Source organism: Physella acuta, unplaced genomic scaffold (assembly GCF_028476545.2).
Source record: "Physella acuta isolate Inbredline_101_S28 unplaced genomic scaffold, ASM2847654v3 ptg000257l, whole genome shotgun sequence".
In the NCBI taxonomy this organism is placed as follows: domain Eukaryota; kingdom Metazoa; phylum Mollusca; class Gastropoda; family Physidae; genus Physella; species Physella acuta.
The window spans coordinates 214,941-228,248 of NW_026731776.1; the positions used below are offsets into that span (position 1 = coordinate 214,941).

The following is a 13,308-nucleotide window of genomic DNA, read 5'->3' on the forward strand; positions in this document are numbered from 1 at the left end:
AGTAGGTGGTTAGCTGTCTAAACTCTGGACTTGAGTTAGCAATCAAATTCTCACCAGACCCACTAGACTATCCAATTTTGCTTCAGTGAAATTATTTCAATTTAATTAAAAAAAAAAGACCCCACAAAGCAACATACATTTTATTGAATTGTAAAGTAGCATTTTTTTTTTTTTACAAAAACCCCAGGTCGTAAATCACTTGACCTGAGTTGACCAATCACACAAGCTCTAGATTTCATCACAGTGGTCTAATACAAGAGTATTTACATTACTCACAGAAAAAAAAACACTGACTTTTAAATGGAACACATTCTCTGAAAGTAGCCTCAATATCTTTGTTTTTTTTTAAATAGAAACTACCATTTTTAAAAAAATTTCCCTTACATATTTTGCGTATTACAGTCATTAAGCATAAGGCCTAAAGGCTGTTCCTACTATATTTTGAATGCCCATTTTTTTTGTGAACAGGTTGCGAAAAGTCTAAAAATTGTGCATTGTTATTTAGTTAGGTCATCAAATACATCATTTTATACCTTGAAAATACAGCAGACTGAATATTAATAAATAAATATTTTCCCACTAATTTTTTAATGACTTAATTATACTGCCTGTGCAAATGCAGTATTTATTCTGCAATAATTTTCCCTTGATTCACAACTAAAGCTTCTGACTACATTGTTTTAAGGTAATGTATTCCAACCAAATAGAAATACCAGTAGGTACTAAAAATGTATTAAATCCTAACTCGACATGCATTTCAGCTAAAACCACACAGTTAAAAGATGATAAGACAGTAATAGGCGGTTCATTTACAGCAGTAAGAAAATTGTACACGTAGCTAAAACAATGAAAAATGAGGCTTAATTATTTACAGGCTTCTCTGTCTAAAATATAAATAAATTGAAGTTAAAGCACAAGGTATCACATACTCCCAAAACAAACTCATGAATAAATGATAATTGCCCATAACAAATTTTGTTTTCTAAAATTGAGCTTCTACACTCTAGTATTGGAGTATTTTTAAACAAAATACACTAAATTGTAAATTTTTATGTTAAAAATAAAAACAAAACTCTTTTAAAAGTTTTACGAATTTGAGAGTAGGCCCTGACTTTAAGTACTGAAGGACATAATTAGGTTTCTTTATTTAAAACAAATAAATAAACAATACACTTGTTCAGTAATCACAGTACTTCAGCAAAAATTACACAAATCACTGTAATCTTAGGATGATATACTTGAATAGAACATTGTCAAAAGTTTTGTATTAAAAAAAAGACCCCTCCCAAAATATATTTTAAAAATAATCTAGGGCATATCTGCCTAGATTTTATATAAATTATTATATTGCCTTTAAACTTGTACATACCAAGTTATACATTTCCATTACAAATAATCAAAGATAGTCAACCTGAGAAAGCGATAATTTTTTTGAAGACAACATACAAATGCTCACTAATAATAAAACTGGCCAGACATTATTTGATGGACTACTTAAGGGAAAAAATTTACCTCATTCCAAATATATAAATATGATGAACACAAATCTTTGTGTTCATTCTGATCTAAAAAATTGATAAGCTATACAATAAATGTCAAAGCTAGTCACACACATTACTGTCAGCCATTATACTTATAGATATTCATTCATTTATCAGACAACATTCATTGAATAGATTAGTTGTGCTTTTAAATGAGTTATATTGCAGCAATTTTAACTAAAGAACATCAATCCATCACTAACACTTTGCATTAAAACATTTTGACTAGAACATAACTACACTATCCCTAAACTTTTTCAGTATAATATTAAATAGGTATTTATTGTCATCAGAATTTTAAAAAGATGCTTTTTAATTATTCAAGCAATTTTAAACATTTTAACATCTCTAGACATCTTAAAACTTGCTAGACTGACTGACCCCATGACATAATTTTTCATGTTTAGTAAAACAACCTTTTATATAAAGCAAAATTTATTATGCATCCAGTTAATTATATTTTTGAGTGTATTCACAAAGTATTAGGGCGAAAGACATGTTTAACTTAAAACTTGGCACTAAGGATGTGATATTGAACTAATTAATTAATATGTCACTACATAAGTAATAGGACTAAAAGGTGCAAATTGGAAGATTACTGTAGTTATTAAACATACAATTTTAAAAGTGAATGTTCAGAATTTAAAATTGCAAATATTATTGAATATTATTATTGAATAAGCTGATAACAGAAAATGTATTTTTAAAAAGTATAATTGCATCTATAAGTTTTTTCATAAATGAGAGATACTCAGGTTTCAATTTCAATAGTTATGGACATAAATATTAAAAAATTTCACCAGCAAAAATATTTATAAATTGTATAACTCAAGATATTTTTTCACAGTGATGATTCTTATGATTATTTACATTGTTAATGTTTGTATTAACTTTAAGTTAAATTTATCTCTTATTTTTTAAATTGGTTTATTTTAAATTTGTGGTTCATTTTGTGTATGTTTGATCATACATGATGGTCACCAAAAATTATTAAGTAAAAAATCAGTCATCTTTATTTGGGGGATATGGATGTGTCAATTTCATGCTCAACACTGTCTTCTTTAATCTCTGGCATGTGATCAGAGGGAATGCGGGATGCCATGCTACTGCTGTGAGTTTGTCCAGATGCTGGTCTGGTAATTAAACTAGCAGGGCGCCCATATGGCAACTGTGGTAGAGATAAGGGCGGCAAACTGGAGAATTCTGACGTGGGGTAGTTGTCATCATTATAAGTGTCTTGTGGGTGGGAGAAAGAAGCCTCAAAGGTCAGGTTGTCAATCATATCACAACTGACACTGGCTGCAGACTGTGGCGCAGTCCTAGAAAATAAAAATCCATCCTGTGTGTTTTGACCAGGTTGTAATGGTGAGGAGACTTGATTTGAAAGCCCCGCTGTGTTAGAGCTGTACCCAAAGTTTGAGTGAGGTGCTCTCTGAGTTTTTGAAAACTGCAAGCTGCTAGAGAGCTGCAAGTCAGGGTGTACAGCTGAGGCTTCAGTGGGAAGGTGAGATGACCTGCCATGGCGCTGTCGATGGTGTGTTTCATGGATGTGAAGAACACTCAGGCTCATATTTCCAGAGAGAAGCTCACGTTGGCCCTCATCCAACCCCATGGCGAAGGACCCAGAGTGAAAAGAATCAGAGGTAGTTAGGCTGGACAGGTTGGTTCCTGAATTGACAGGACCATCACAATTTGAGAGTCCTCCTCGGAGTTTGGCAGTCTGACCGGTTGATCGACTCATTGTGCTGGTGTGGTCAAGTTGATATGTTGAACTCCGATGAGTGCTTAACCCCATCTGTAACAAAATTGAAACGGAATTTTTTACTTATTGTACTATTAAAAAAAGACCTGAAATTCATCTGATATTTCAAGACACAGGCAACATATACATCATGATCATCACAGATACTGCGCACATTTTACAGCCGGTATGACTGTTGGTCAACAGCCAATTGACAGGGACATTAAAGCCTGCAAATGGGATAGATCAGGCATACCCAGAGAAGAGGATAACATCACAAGGCAAGCCTTCGACTGGAATCCTCAGGAGAGAGGAAAGTAGGCCGGCTAAAAAAATCCTGGAGGGCGGTAAATGTAGAGGCTGGGGCTGCCAGGCTTACATGGGCGCAAACAAAGAGAGCCCCAAAGGAATAAATCATACGGATATCCTAAACATCTTACATTCAGTATTGGGGCAACTGGGTTGACATATCCAAGACTGGGAAGGCTGATTGGGTCGGCTATTATGCTTGTCAAGGCAGGCAACTCTTTATGAACTGAAATGTGGATATAATTTTTAATTAAGTATTACAATAATTACATCTTTTATTTCTATAAGTTCTTAGATCTATACAGTATCAAATGATAGGCCTATTAATAAAAACCTGAAATTTTTTGACTGGTTTAGATTATTATGTTAAAATCTTAAATGTAACTAATTCAGAAAATAGATAATCTACTAAAATTACACTTTATTAAAATAGTTTAGGTATAGTTAAAAAAATTGGTTTTGATTCTTATATGCATTTTAAAAAAAATTTTCTAATCAAATGCACAAATTATCTCACTAACTTGACAATTAAAAGAATGCCCCAACAAACCCACCTTCATGCTTGATACCAGTGACAAAAAGATTGCTCTCTTGTGGTGGCTTCCACTCTGGGTTTGTGGTCTGTGGAATAAGAAGGATATGACTGGAACAAAAACATGGAGCTCCTTCCTTACAGACATTTACTTAAAGGCCAAAGGTTTTTGTTAGCATTTTTAAAGCACACAATTTTGCAGCAAAGACAAAAATATTAAAAACAACTTACAGTGAAATGCATTAGTGACAGCTCAATTTTTCCATTTTCAGCCTGCATAGACTTGTGAGTTGCTTCATTTGCAGGTCTTGTTTTTGTCCACTTAAAAAGTTAATAAAATTCATTTGAAGGTATATGTGATTAATAATACCATAAAGTACTAGTAACTAAGAAGATGCTTTTGTGATGCAACCCAAAAAACAAGAGCTAATGTAAAAGAATTAGCTTACAGATCAATCATGGTTTCAGATGTGTTAAAAAAGTTGAACTTTTTTCTAAATATCGCTTGATCTATTCATTTTAGATGTTGCCTTGAAAATGATTTATTTATAGAAAGTATTACCAATGCATTCTATGGTTATCTAAAGTAAAATAAAACAAACCAGCGGGTTCCCATGTTTTTTAATATCCATTTGTGCAAACGAGCAGACGTCACCCACACCTGCAACCTCCACTGTGAAACATCTAAAGAAGTCCACAATATGGGCAGACTTGGCACGCAGGAAGAAGAATAACCAGAATGGGGTAAACAAGGGGCTTAACAGCTCTTCAATTATGTAAACCTGAAGAAAAAATTCAAATTGTAAGCATTTTAAAAATGTAATTAACCTTGTTTAACAACCCTAGCTAATGTGGTAATGTGGAAGTTAATCAGCCAGTTTAAAAAGTGTACCAGTTTGTATTGAAACATCATAGCAAATTCATCTCTGACAAAAGAAGTATGAGCACGGCCCTTCCAGTGGTCAGGCATGTAATGGATCTGGGCCAGGATGCTCATCATCAAACGTTCAGGGCAGAAAACTTCATTCTATCAACAGAAAAAACACAACATTTATTTCCTAATTACAAGCTCTTCTGTGAATAAGTAATAGCTAAAGCAGTATGTCTACATTTTATCATTAAAGAAGGTGTAATACATACTTCATCAGGAATAAGTGAAGAGCATATTGTGGCCACCATTCCTTAAAAAACAAACATATTTAATGAGTTTTTAAAATAGTTTTGATCCATAAAATAAATGTGCACTAACAAAAAGCAATATGGGAAATAGTCTTGCATAATAGAAGATAATAATCACCAAAGAAGACTATGTATGAAATAATCTTACCACACACAGAGGCCACAGTAAATAAGTGTTCCACCTTAGTGACATCGTTAAAATCTAAGATTCCTAACACAAAGAGTACAGCAGCAGGGGCACCAGCAAAAAAAGCAACATACCTATGGAGAAGATAAACAGGTAGTAGTAGCTTGAGGAATTAGGTAGAGGTCAATGTATAGTATCTAGTGGATGTCTAGTTACTGTCTGGTTACTGTGGAGCTATGTATAACATTCTCATCAAATCAGTCATCAAGTTCTTGTTAGTGACCCAAATAAAAAGTAATGTCAACTATGTGTTATTAAATTAAATACACTGTCTACAAATGGTCCTCATACAATCACTTCAAACAGGCAGTAAGATCAGAAAGGGGAGATAAACAACACACACTTACTTGGCCAGAATGGTTATTGAGGCTGATGTAAAGCTATTCATGTACATTTTAGAAGGAACATAGGCTCTGTTTAATCTAAGTAATAAAACAAAAAAAAGTATTCATTATCTCTGAAGACTGATACAAAGAAAAACATTATGAAGAGATATCACAAAAAACTAACAAATGACATTTAAATCAGGACCTATCTATTCATCTTTACTACAATTACATATCAGATTTCTTAAATGTACCAAAATATCAGAATCAAATGGGGTGAAACTAAATACCCTCACCTGGCATTAAGTTCATGATCTAGCTCATTAAAGTGTCTGAGATACAGTCTCCCATAATTTGCCCTGGAATTGAAAATTAGCTAATTACAAATAAAATTCTTATCATAATGCTAATAAGATAGAAAAAATACCTAACAAGAATATTACTTACCACTGTCTTGATCCTAGAAAACTTGGTGAGCGCTTCACAAACTATATGAACAGAAAATAGAATTTAAATATTTGACTACAGCAGTTTATAAAATTTGTATTCTATTCTATATTCATGGTGCAGTATGAAAAGGTTAACCAGAATTCTTACCTAAGGATACTTTGATCTCATTTTTATGTTACAGCTAATTAAGGATACAGTTTTGAAAGATAAATTTCTCACCTCTGCATAGCGAAAAAAGAAGTAAATAATTTGGTAAAAAAATATGAAGGGGCACAACACCAGGTTTAGTAGAGCCAAAACACTTATATGGGTTGAAAGTCTAAGAATAAAAATAAAATAAAAACTTTTAACATGCTTTTAAAACAAGATAATAATGTAAACATTTAAAATTGATGTCGCTTAAAGTAATAACAAAAACCATTTAATTAAATGTCTTGAGAGCCATACTCTAATTACCTGTCAGCCAACAGTTTTCTCTTCTGTTGACTCTTGTACTCTTCTCGCATTGTGTAACTGTTGATAAAAACTGACCACGGGCTCCCTAGAACAGATATAATTTACATTCATTTCTTACTTCTCTGTGACATAGTACGATGTTATAGAAAAAACCTTTCTAAAACTGCAGTAAGTAAAGTAACCAGATTTAACTTTTAAAACAATGTATGGTTTGGAACTACATCAGTACACCGATGAATGGGTGGCAGGATTAATTAAAGGCAACAGAGTTGAATAGTTGAAGAAGTTCATACAAAAAGATGCACTCACAGTAGAGCAACACATCAAGGTTAAATCTCATCCCATGAGTCAGTATAGCACTGGAAGAGTAACAAAAAAATTTCTTTTGGTTAGCCGAGTTTCATGGAAATAAATATCAAGACAGCAATTCATCTAATACTAACGTATAGTAATATAAAAAATACAAATTAGACAGTGAAATGGTGCATACAACAGTGCAGAGAACTAGTGGGTAATTAAATGTAATTTAAATATCTCAACTTGTAGTAAGAGAAAAAAAATAAAAAACTTACTGCTGTCCAATAAATGGCAGTCGAAATTTCAATGGCAATAAATCTTTATTCACCATGGCTACCAGATAATTCTTGAAGCGTAGAATTCTGTGGTAGATATCTGGTGAATAAATTTTACAAATACAGTGAATACATAAACTAGACAAGTTTTTAGTTATAAACTCAGAATAATGGTTGAAAAATACATTGACAGCTCTTCCTGCCATACTACAAGTATATACTATTTTAATGCATTGTTTGCTTAGGGTTAAGATTTACATATTGTTTAAATATAATAAACAGAAACCACTTAAGGCATTTCTGAATACTGTACCTAGCTGTGTGAGTTCTTGTTTGTGGATACAAATTTGTTGTTCTTTCTGGACCTCCAGCAATCTCAGCTGAACTTCATGCCAGGTCATGTTGCTCAGGTCATGCTAGTGTCAGAAAATGTAACAACTTCTATGTAATAAGGGGCCAGGAAGTATACTGACATTTTTAAAGAGTTTTATAAAGTTTAAACTAATGAACTTAAACTTATTATATTTAACGAGCTGACCCGCTGCGTATCATACGCCGCTATTTAGTTGTTTTTTTTTCTACTTTTCAGTAATTTATAATTTGTGAATTCGACAGTACCAATGCTGCCATTGAAAATATTTGCTTAAAAACACTAACCCCCCCCCCCCCCCCCCCCCCACGTGAAAGCAGCCTCCTCTTAGTTACCTCCTCTAATTTTAAAATCGTTTCAAATTAAATTATCTGCCCCTAATAGCCGTCACCAAACCCGTCTCTATGATTGTAAAATGTAAACAGAGTGAACACAGCTCACCAGATCATGTGGGGGTGGGGTGGGGGTGGAAGTGATAGTGATAGAGAGGAAGAGAGGGGACTGCAAAGGCGCGCTTGCAGCTTGTTTTCTAACTGATCCCAGAAGAGAATTATATATATAGATTGTATCTTAAGTTTATAAAAAAATATATAAAATCAGAGACTAAATTAAAAAAGCTACCATTAAGCATTTTTATTTGTTTATGACTGTTACTGCAAAATTTTAAAGAATGAAAAAAAAAACTTTCAGTGATGTAATATATCAATAAATCTACTTACTGTTTCTATGTTGAGAGCACTTATAAAGAAATTCCTAGTCCTTATGTAATTACTGAAGTTGAAAGCAATCTTAATGGCTCTTCCAATAAGAAACAGGAGACAGAGGAACAACAGTAGCCAAGTTATAAAAGTGAATCTGTAAAAGAATGCAATATCTAATGAGCAATAGGTGAAACTTAAGTGAAAATACTGTTGCTCTATTTTTTATCACACTATACGGCATGCTGAACCAATTATAACTCTCAGATTTTAGCTTTTTTAACAAGCTAAACAGGAAATTTATTCTCTAGAGTAAAATATAGTTACAAACTTTTTTAAAGATAGCCTGACGTATACTTTTTGTCTATTTATGTAGTTGTTAGCTAGAAGCAAGTGAGGGTAGAATATTACCTTGCAATGCATACTCCAGAGGTATATGTGATGTCAGAAAATGTCTTTTTGCTTGTTGAATTATGAGGAATTTCATCAAATAGCTCGGGGTAATTGACACACCAGCTCAAATATGTCATGAAGAGCACAACAAAAATAAATTGCCTGTAAAAATAATGAAGCTAGAATACAAGGATTTAACAGCTTTTAAAAATTTGTAACTAGGAAAATATTGCTTGAATTAAGAAACTGATTTGCAGACATGAGAAAGTTCATACTTCATTTGCAACTAGGTCTGAATTTTTAAATCAATATGCATTTAACATTTTTTTCAGTCTAGGTGAAATTTTTAAATTATTTACCTAAGAATAAAAAATGTGAATTTATAACAGTGCAATAACACTACAATATTTGTATTTGCATTTAAATACATATTTTGCATTAAAATATCTACATACTTTAATATTACCCAAAATAAGTGTACACAAAATGGCTTATGTTATCCAAAAGATATCTTATTCATCAAAAAGCACACAAGGATACCCATGTACATCCCCTGCTTATCAGAACAACTGTAGAAAAGTTGTAACGCTTGTCTAACAAAACAATAAGCTTTTTATATATTTTGTGTCAAGTGGATTGGGGAAGTATCAAGGTTTGGTTTTTTTTTAAGGGTAACACAGAGACACAATTTTTGGGAACCCTTGATATAAAATGTAGAAAAGTAACTCAAACAATACTTACACTACTTGCAGTATTTCAGTCAGTACCATATTTTGAAAACCATGTCGTTGATGGTACTCATAAACACTAGTAAAAAACTTGTCAAGATCATCAACATGATTCCACTGAGCTGTTGATTGATACAAATGTTTTTTTAAAATATCATTGATTTTATTAAAATTATGATTGATATTTTTTTTTACCAAAAACAAAATGTGTGTTCTGGTTGATTAAAGATTAAGAATTATTTTCAGGTTCAGCTACAGAGGAAAACTGGCAACTCTTCTCTTAGGTATTAAAGATACTCATTCAATGTACAGTGCCAACTTAATTTTTTTGTCAACAATTGAAATATCCAAAACTGAGGCTTTTATTTACAAATAAATCATTGGACACTTCACCTTAGACACCCCAAAGTCCATATAAAACACATTTTATAAAGTGTTTATTACTATAAACATTAAAGACAGTAATCAATATTAAAGTCTAATGTAGAATAATGGACAAGGTCTTTTCAGTTTCATAGAATGTTATAATGAGCAGGTATGAAAGAGCAGCATATATTGTTTGAAAATCCCCTAGCCACCCAGTTTATAAGGATTGTAGTTACCAAAGCACAATAGGGTAACATTTTAATAATATGTGCACAATCAGTAACAGGAAAGTAACTAAAATACTGATATCAAAAGTCAGATATATTGTACTGACTTGTGTCTTTAAGTACAACTCTGTTGTTGGAAAACAACCAATGAGGAGGTAAAAAAGAACACTTATTCCAACATTGACCTTCAGGCACACAAGATGGAGATGGTTCAGTCTTGTGATCAGATTGAGAGCACCGTCTAAGACTGTACTGGGATGAACACCACAGCACAAGAGAAAATGACAGAGAAAGAGTTGAAATTTAGTGTTCCAACAAGCTGACTTTTAGATGCCTATTGCAACAATGTGCATAAAGAGAAGACAATGATGAATTATTGACTATAACCACACATTTTTACAGTAATTTTCACCAATAAACATAAGGACTGAAACATCATCATCATCAACAATACTTGCATTCTTTTATGAATTAAAAAAACTTTGGGTTACACATACTTTTATTAGCTTCAGGGCTCATGTGAACTAGAAATCCCTGCTCTTCATGCAAACTTATTTCACTGTCATCCTCCTCCTCATCCACTCCCCTCGGATCATCTTGTGTTGCTAAAGGATGACCTCCCAAGGCTTGGTACTCAATTTCTTCTGAGTCTGAGGCCATACTTCATTTGCAACTAGGTCTGTATTTTTAAATCAATATGCATTTAACATTTTTTTCAGTCTAGGTGAAATTTTAAAATTATTTACCTAAGAATAAAAAATGTGAATTTATAACAGTGCAATAACACCACAATAATATTGTTACGAACTAGTCAGGGAATGGTAAAAAAGAATAAGAAAAAAATAAGAATAAATAAACACAAATATCAATGATTTCTATTTATTACCACAATAACACAAACCCGCCACCCCGACTAATCTACTTTGTCCCTAATGGTCTATCCTAGCCTAGGTCTACTACAGTACAGACATCTGGCTTGCCACCAGCTCACAGAGACGTCCCATGAGTCTCATAACCCAAGTTATCCAAGTGTGTCTGTCCCCAGTCTCCAAAATATTCCACTTAAAGTCAACCCTTAGTATTATTAGCAGAAAGTTTACCCGGCTTGGTCTCAGCAAACAAGCAGGCTTGTTGCATTGAGTTATCCTTATAAATATATATCAAATTAAACTTTAATCCTTATTCTTCTAACAAAACTATCTGGACCAGGTGGTCGAGTGGTTGCGCTTTGGGCGGGTCATCAGGGGTTGAGAGTTCATGGTATAGTTATAGTATATCTAGTAAAGTAAAAAGATTTAGATCTAATCTGTACGTTAAATATAAAATATTTTAAAATCTTTTTTTTTAATAGCCTATTTAAATCTACTATTTAAGTATCGTATTAAACCTTGTCCTATCAAGGGAACACAGGCTTAAACCACAAACATTTTTAGATGACAAGAAAAACTAAGTCTTTGAGATGATTTTAGATACTGATGTCAGATAATAGACTCTCCTAAAAATAGGTGTGTTGAGTTGTTATTAGTATTCTAATCTCAACTAATTTTATGGTTAGACATTAGGCTAGGGTTAGGCATATGGTAGGACAAGGGTTGGGGTTAGCATTGACTGACATTAGCAAGCCAAGTGTATTTTAGTTTACTATCAGTAACCTTACACCCCTTTTTTAAGAAGATTCTATTATCAGATACTGGTATAAACAATTCCTTTGGTCATTGTATCACTATGGGGTCATCCATTTATGACGTCCACAAAAATTTAGAATTTTGGACCCTCCCCCAATTCGGACATCCGCAAAAAGTTACTAGACCTCTAAAAACATGATGCAAAATTACTAACTCATTAACATGTAATGTGTAGGCCTACCTTGCTACCTTAATACAGAGATTTATATTTTTGGTAACATCTATTACAATGTCTACTAAGTTACTAAGTAGTATTAACTGAGTAATTTAGATATCTACTACAACTTAGTAATTTTAATACTTTGAAGTATTTTTAGTGCCAAAAATAAAATAAGCTAAAATTATTTAAAATATTTATTAAGACCTATTGTAAATAATAGTTCCTACTAAATAAGTACTAATCTACTAATATATAATTCTCTTCATGGGGACCATGCGAGACCACAAAAATGCACGCCGTTACTCCCCCGCTCAGTAGGCATATAGCTATCACCCCCACCATTCTAGTGAGCTAAGGTTCACCTCGAATGTTTACTATTGTAGAGCCGCGTTGAATTAATAATTAGTAATGACTTAGGGGCAGATAATTTAGCTTTTTAACGATTTGAAACTAAGGAGAGGTAAGAAGTTCAGCATGATCTTTTCATTGTCGTCGACCGTCGACACAGACGGCTGCTTTCACAGTCGCAGGGAGGGGGGGGGATGAAAGGGAGGATGTCCAATTCACTAGCTATGAAGTACTGAAAAGGAGAAAATAAAACAACTAAATAGCGGCGTATAATAATAATATACGCCGCGGGTCAGCTTGTATTTATTTATAATTAATATCTATAATAAATTATAATTAATTCCCATAATTCGAGAGCCTGAGCAGAAAAAATAATAATTTTTAATTTTTTTTTTAATATAATTAATTAGGCCTACTAAATAAACTAGATCTAGTAATAAACAGTTTAATACACTGTGACTGATAAATTCATAAATGATTCTTGATTCTTGAATGATAATTAATAATGATAAGTTAATAAGTTAAACTATAGGTCATAGGTCTAGTCTAGATTTAGATCTAGTCTAGAAAATCAATTAGAGTAGTAAACACACTTAAGTCTTTAAGTCTTAAACAGTAAACATAGCTGACTTTCTTCGCAGCTGATCAAAACAAAGATTTTCTTAAAACCTAGACCTAGATTCTAGATATAAATACTAGATACATTAAGTCAGCAGCAAATGCGACCTTATTTCTTAAAAGTCCTTTTAAAATTAAAAACGCCTCGATTAACTCCGGGAGTAAGCCAGATAATAAATAGATCTAGATCTATCTAGGATCGATATCTTTATTACAAATTTGTAGCCATAATCAACTAGGTCTATTATAGACTCTAGTATTCAATAGTATTCGTGTCGAATTTTAATATCAATTTAAATGTAGGATAATGACTTTGAAGATGCAGAAATACCTACATTTAATAATGCAATATGTTACGCCAAAATGTTAACAGATAAAGTAATCTAGATCAGGATCTAGATTTCTATGTAATAAATAGTGAT

The 13,308-nt window shown here is 32.6% G+C and overlaps 1 protein-coding gene across 3 annotated transcripts; it reads right to left on the reverse strand.

The window, feature by feature from the left end:
* Nucleotides 1-124: 124 nt before the first annotated feature.
* Nucleotides 125-13,240, reverse strand: LOC131938761 (autophagy-related protein 9A). Of its 3 annotated transcripts, none has more exons than XM_059296913.1 (21): nucleotides 13,222-13,240; nucleotides 10,573-10,754; nucleotides 9,496-9,604; nucleotides 8,773-8,916; nucleotides 8,383-8,518; nucleotides 7,607-7,709; nucleotides 7,294-7,393; nucleotides 7,031-7,080; nucleotides 6,722-6,806; nucleotides 6,485-6,584; nucleotides 6,263-6,303; nucleotides 6,112-6,174; nucleotides 5,837-5,911; nucleotides 5,451-5,563; nucleotides 5,264-5,304; nucleotides 5,016-5,150; nucleotides 4,726-4,905; nucleotides 4,355-4,444; nucleotides 4,146-4,212; nucleotides 3,723-3,817; nucleotides 125-3,336 (listed from the first exon to the last, which is right to left on the reverse strand). In XM_059296913.1, the coding sequence occupies exons 2-21, from the start codon at nucleotides 10,733-10,735 to the stop codon at nucleotides 2,554-2,556; spliced, it is 2,673 nt and encodes an 890-aa protein (XP_059152896.1). In that variant the 5' UTR covers nucleotides 10,736-10,754; nucleotides 13,222-13,240; the 3' UTR covers nucleotides 125-2,553. The 3 variants fall into 3 exon arrangements, with proteins under 3 accessions (XP_059152896.1, XP_059152898.1, XP_059152897.1); XM_059296915.1 differs by lacking the exon at nucleotides 13,222-13,240 and adding an exon at nucleotides 12,899-12,965; XM_059296914.1 differs by lacking the exon at nucleotides 13,222-13,240 and adding an exon at nucleotides 12,862-12,949.
* Nucleotides 13,241-13,308: the final 68 nt, after the last annotated feature.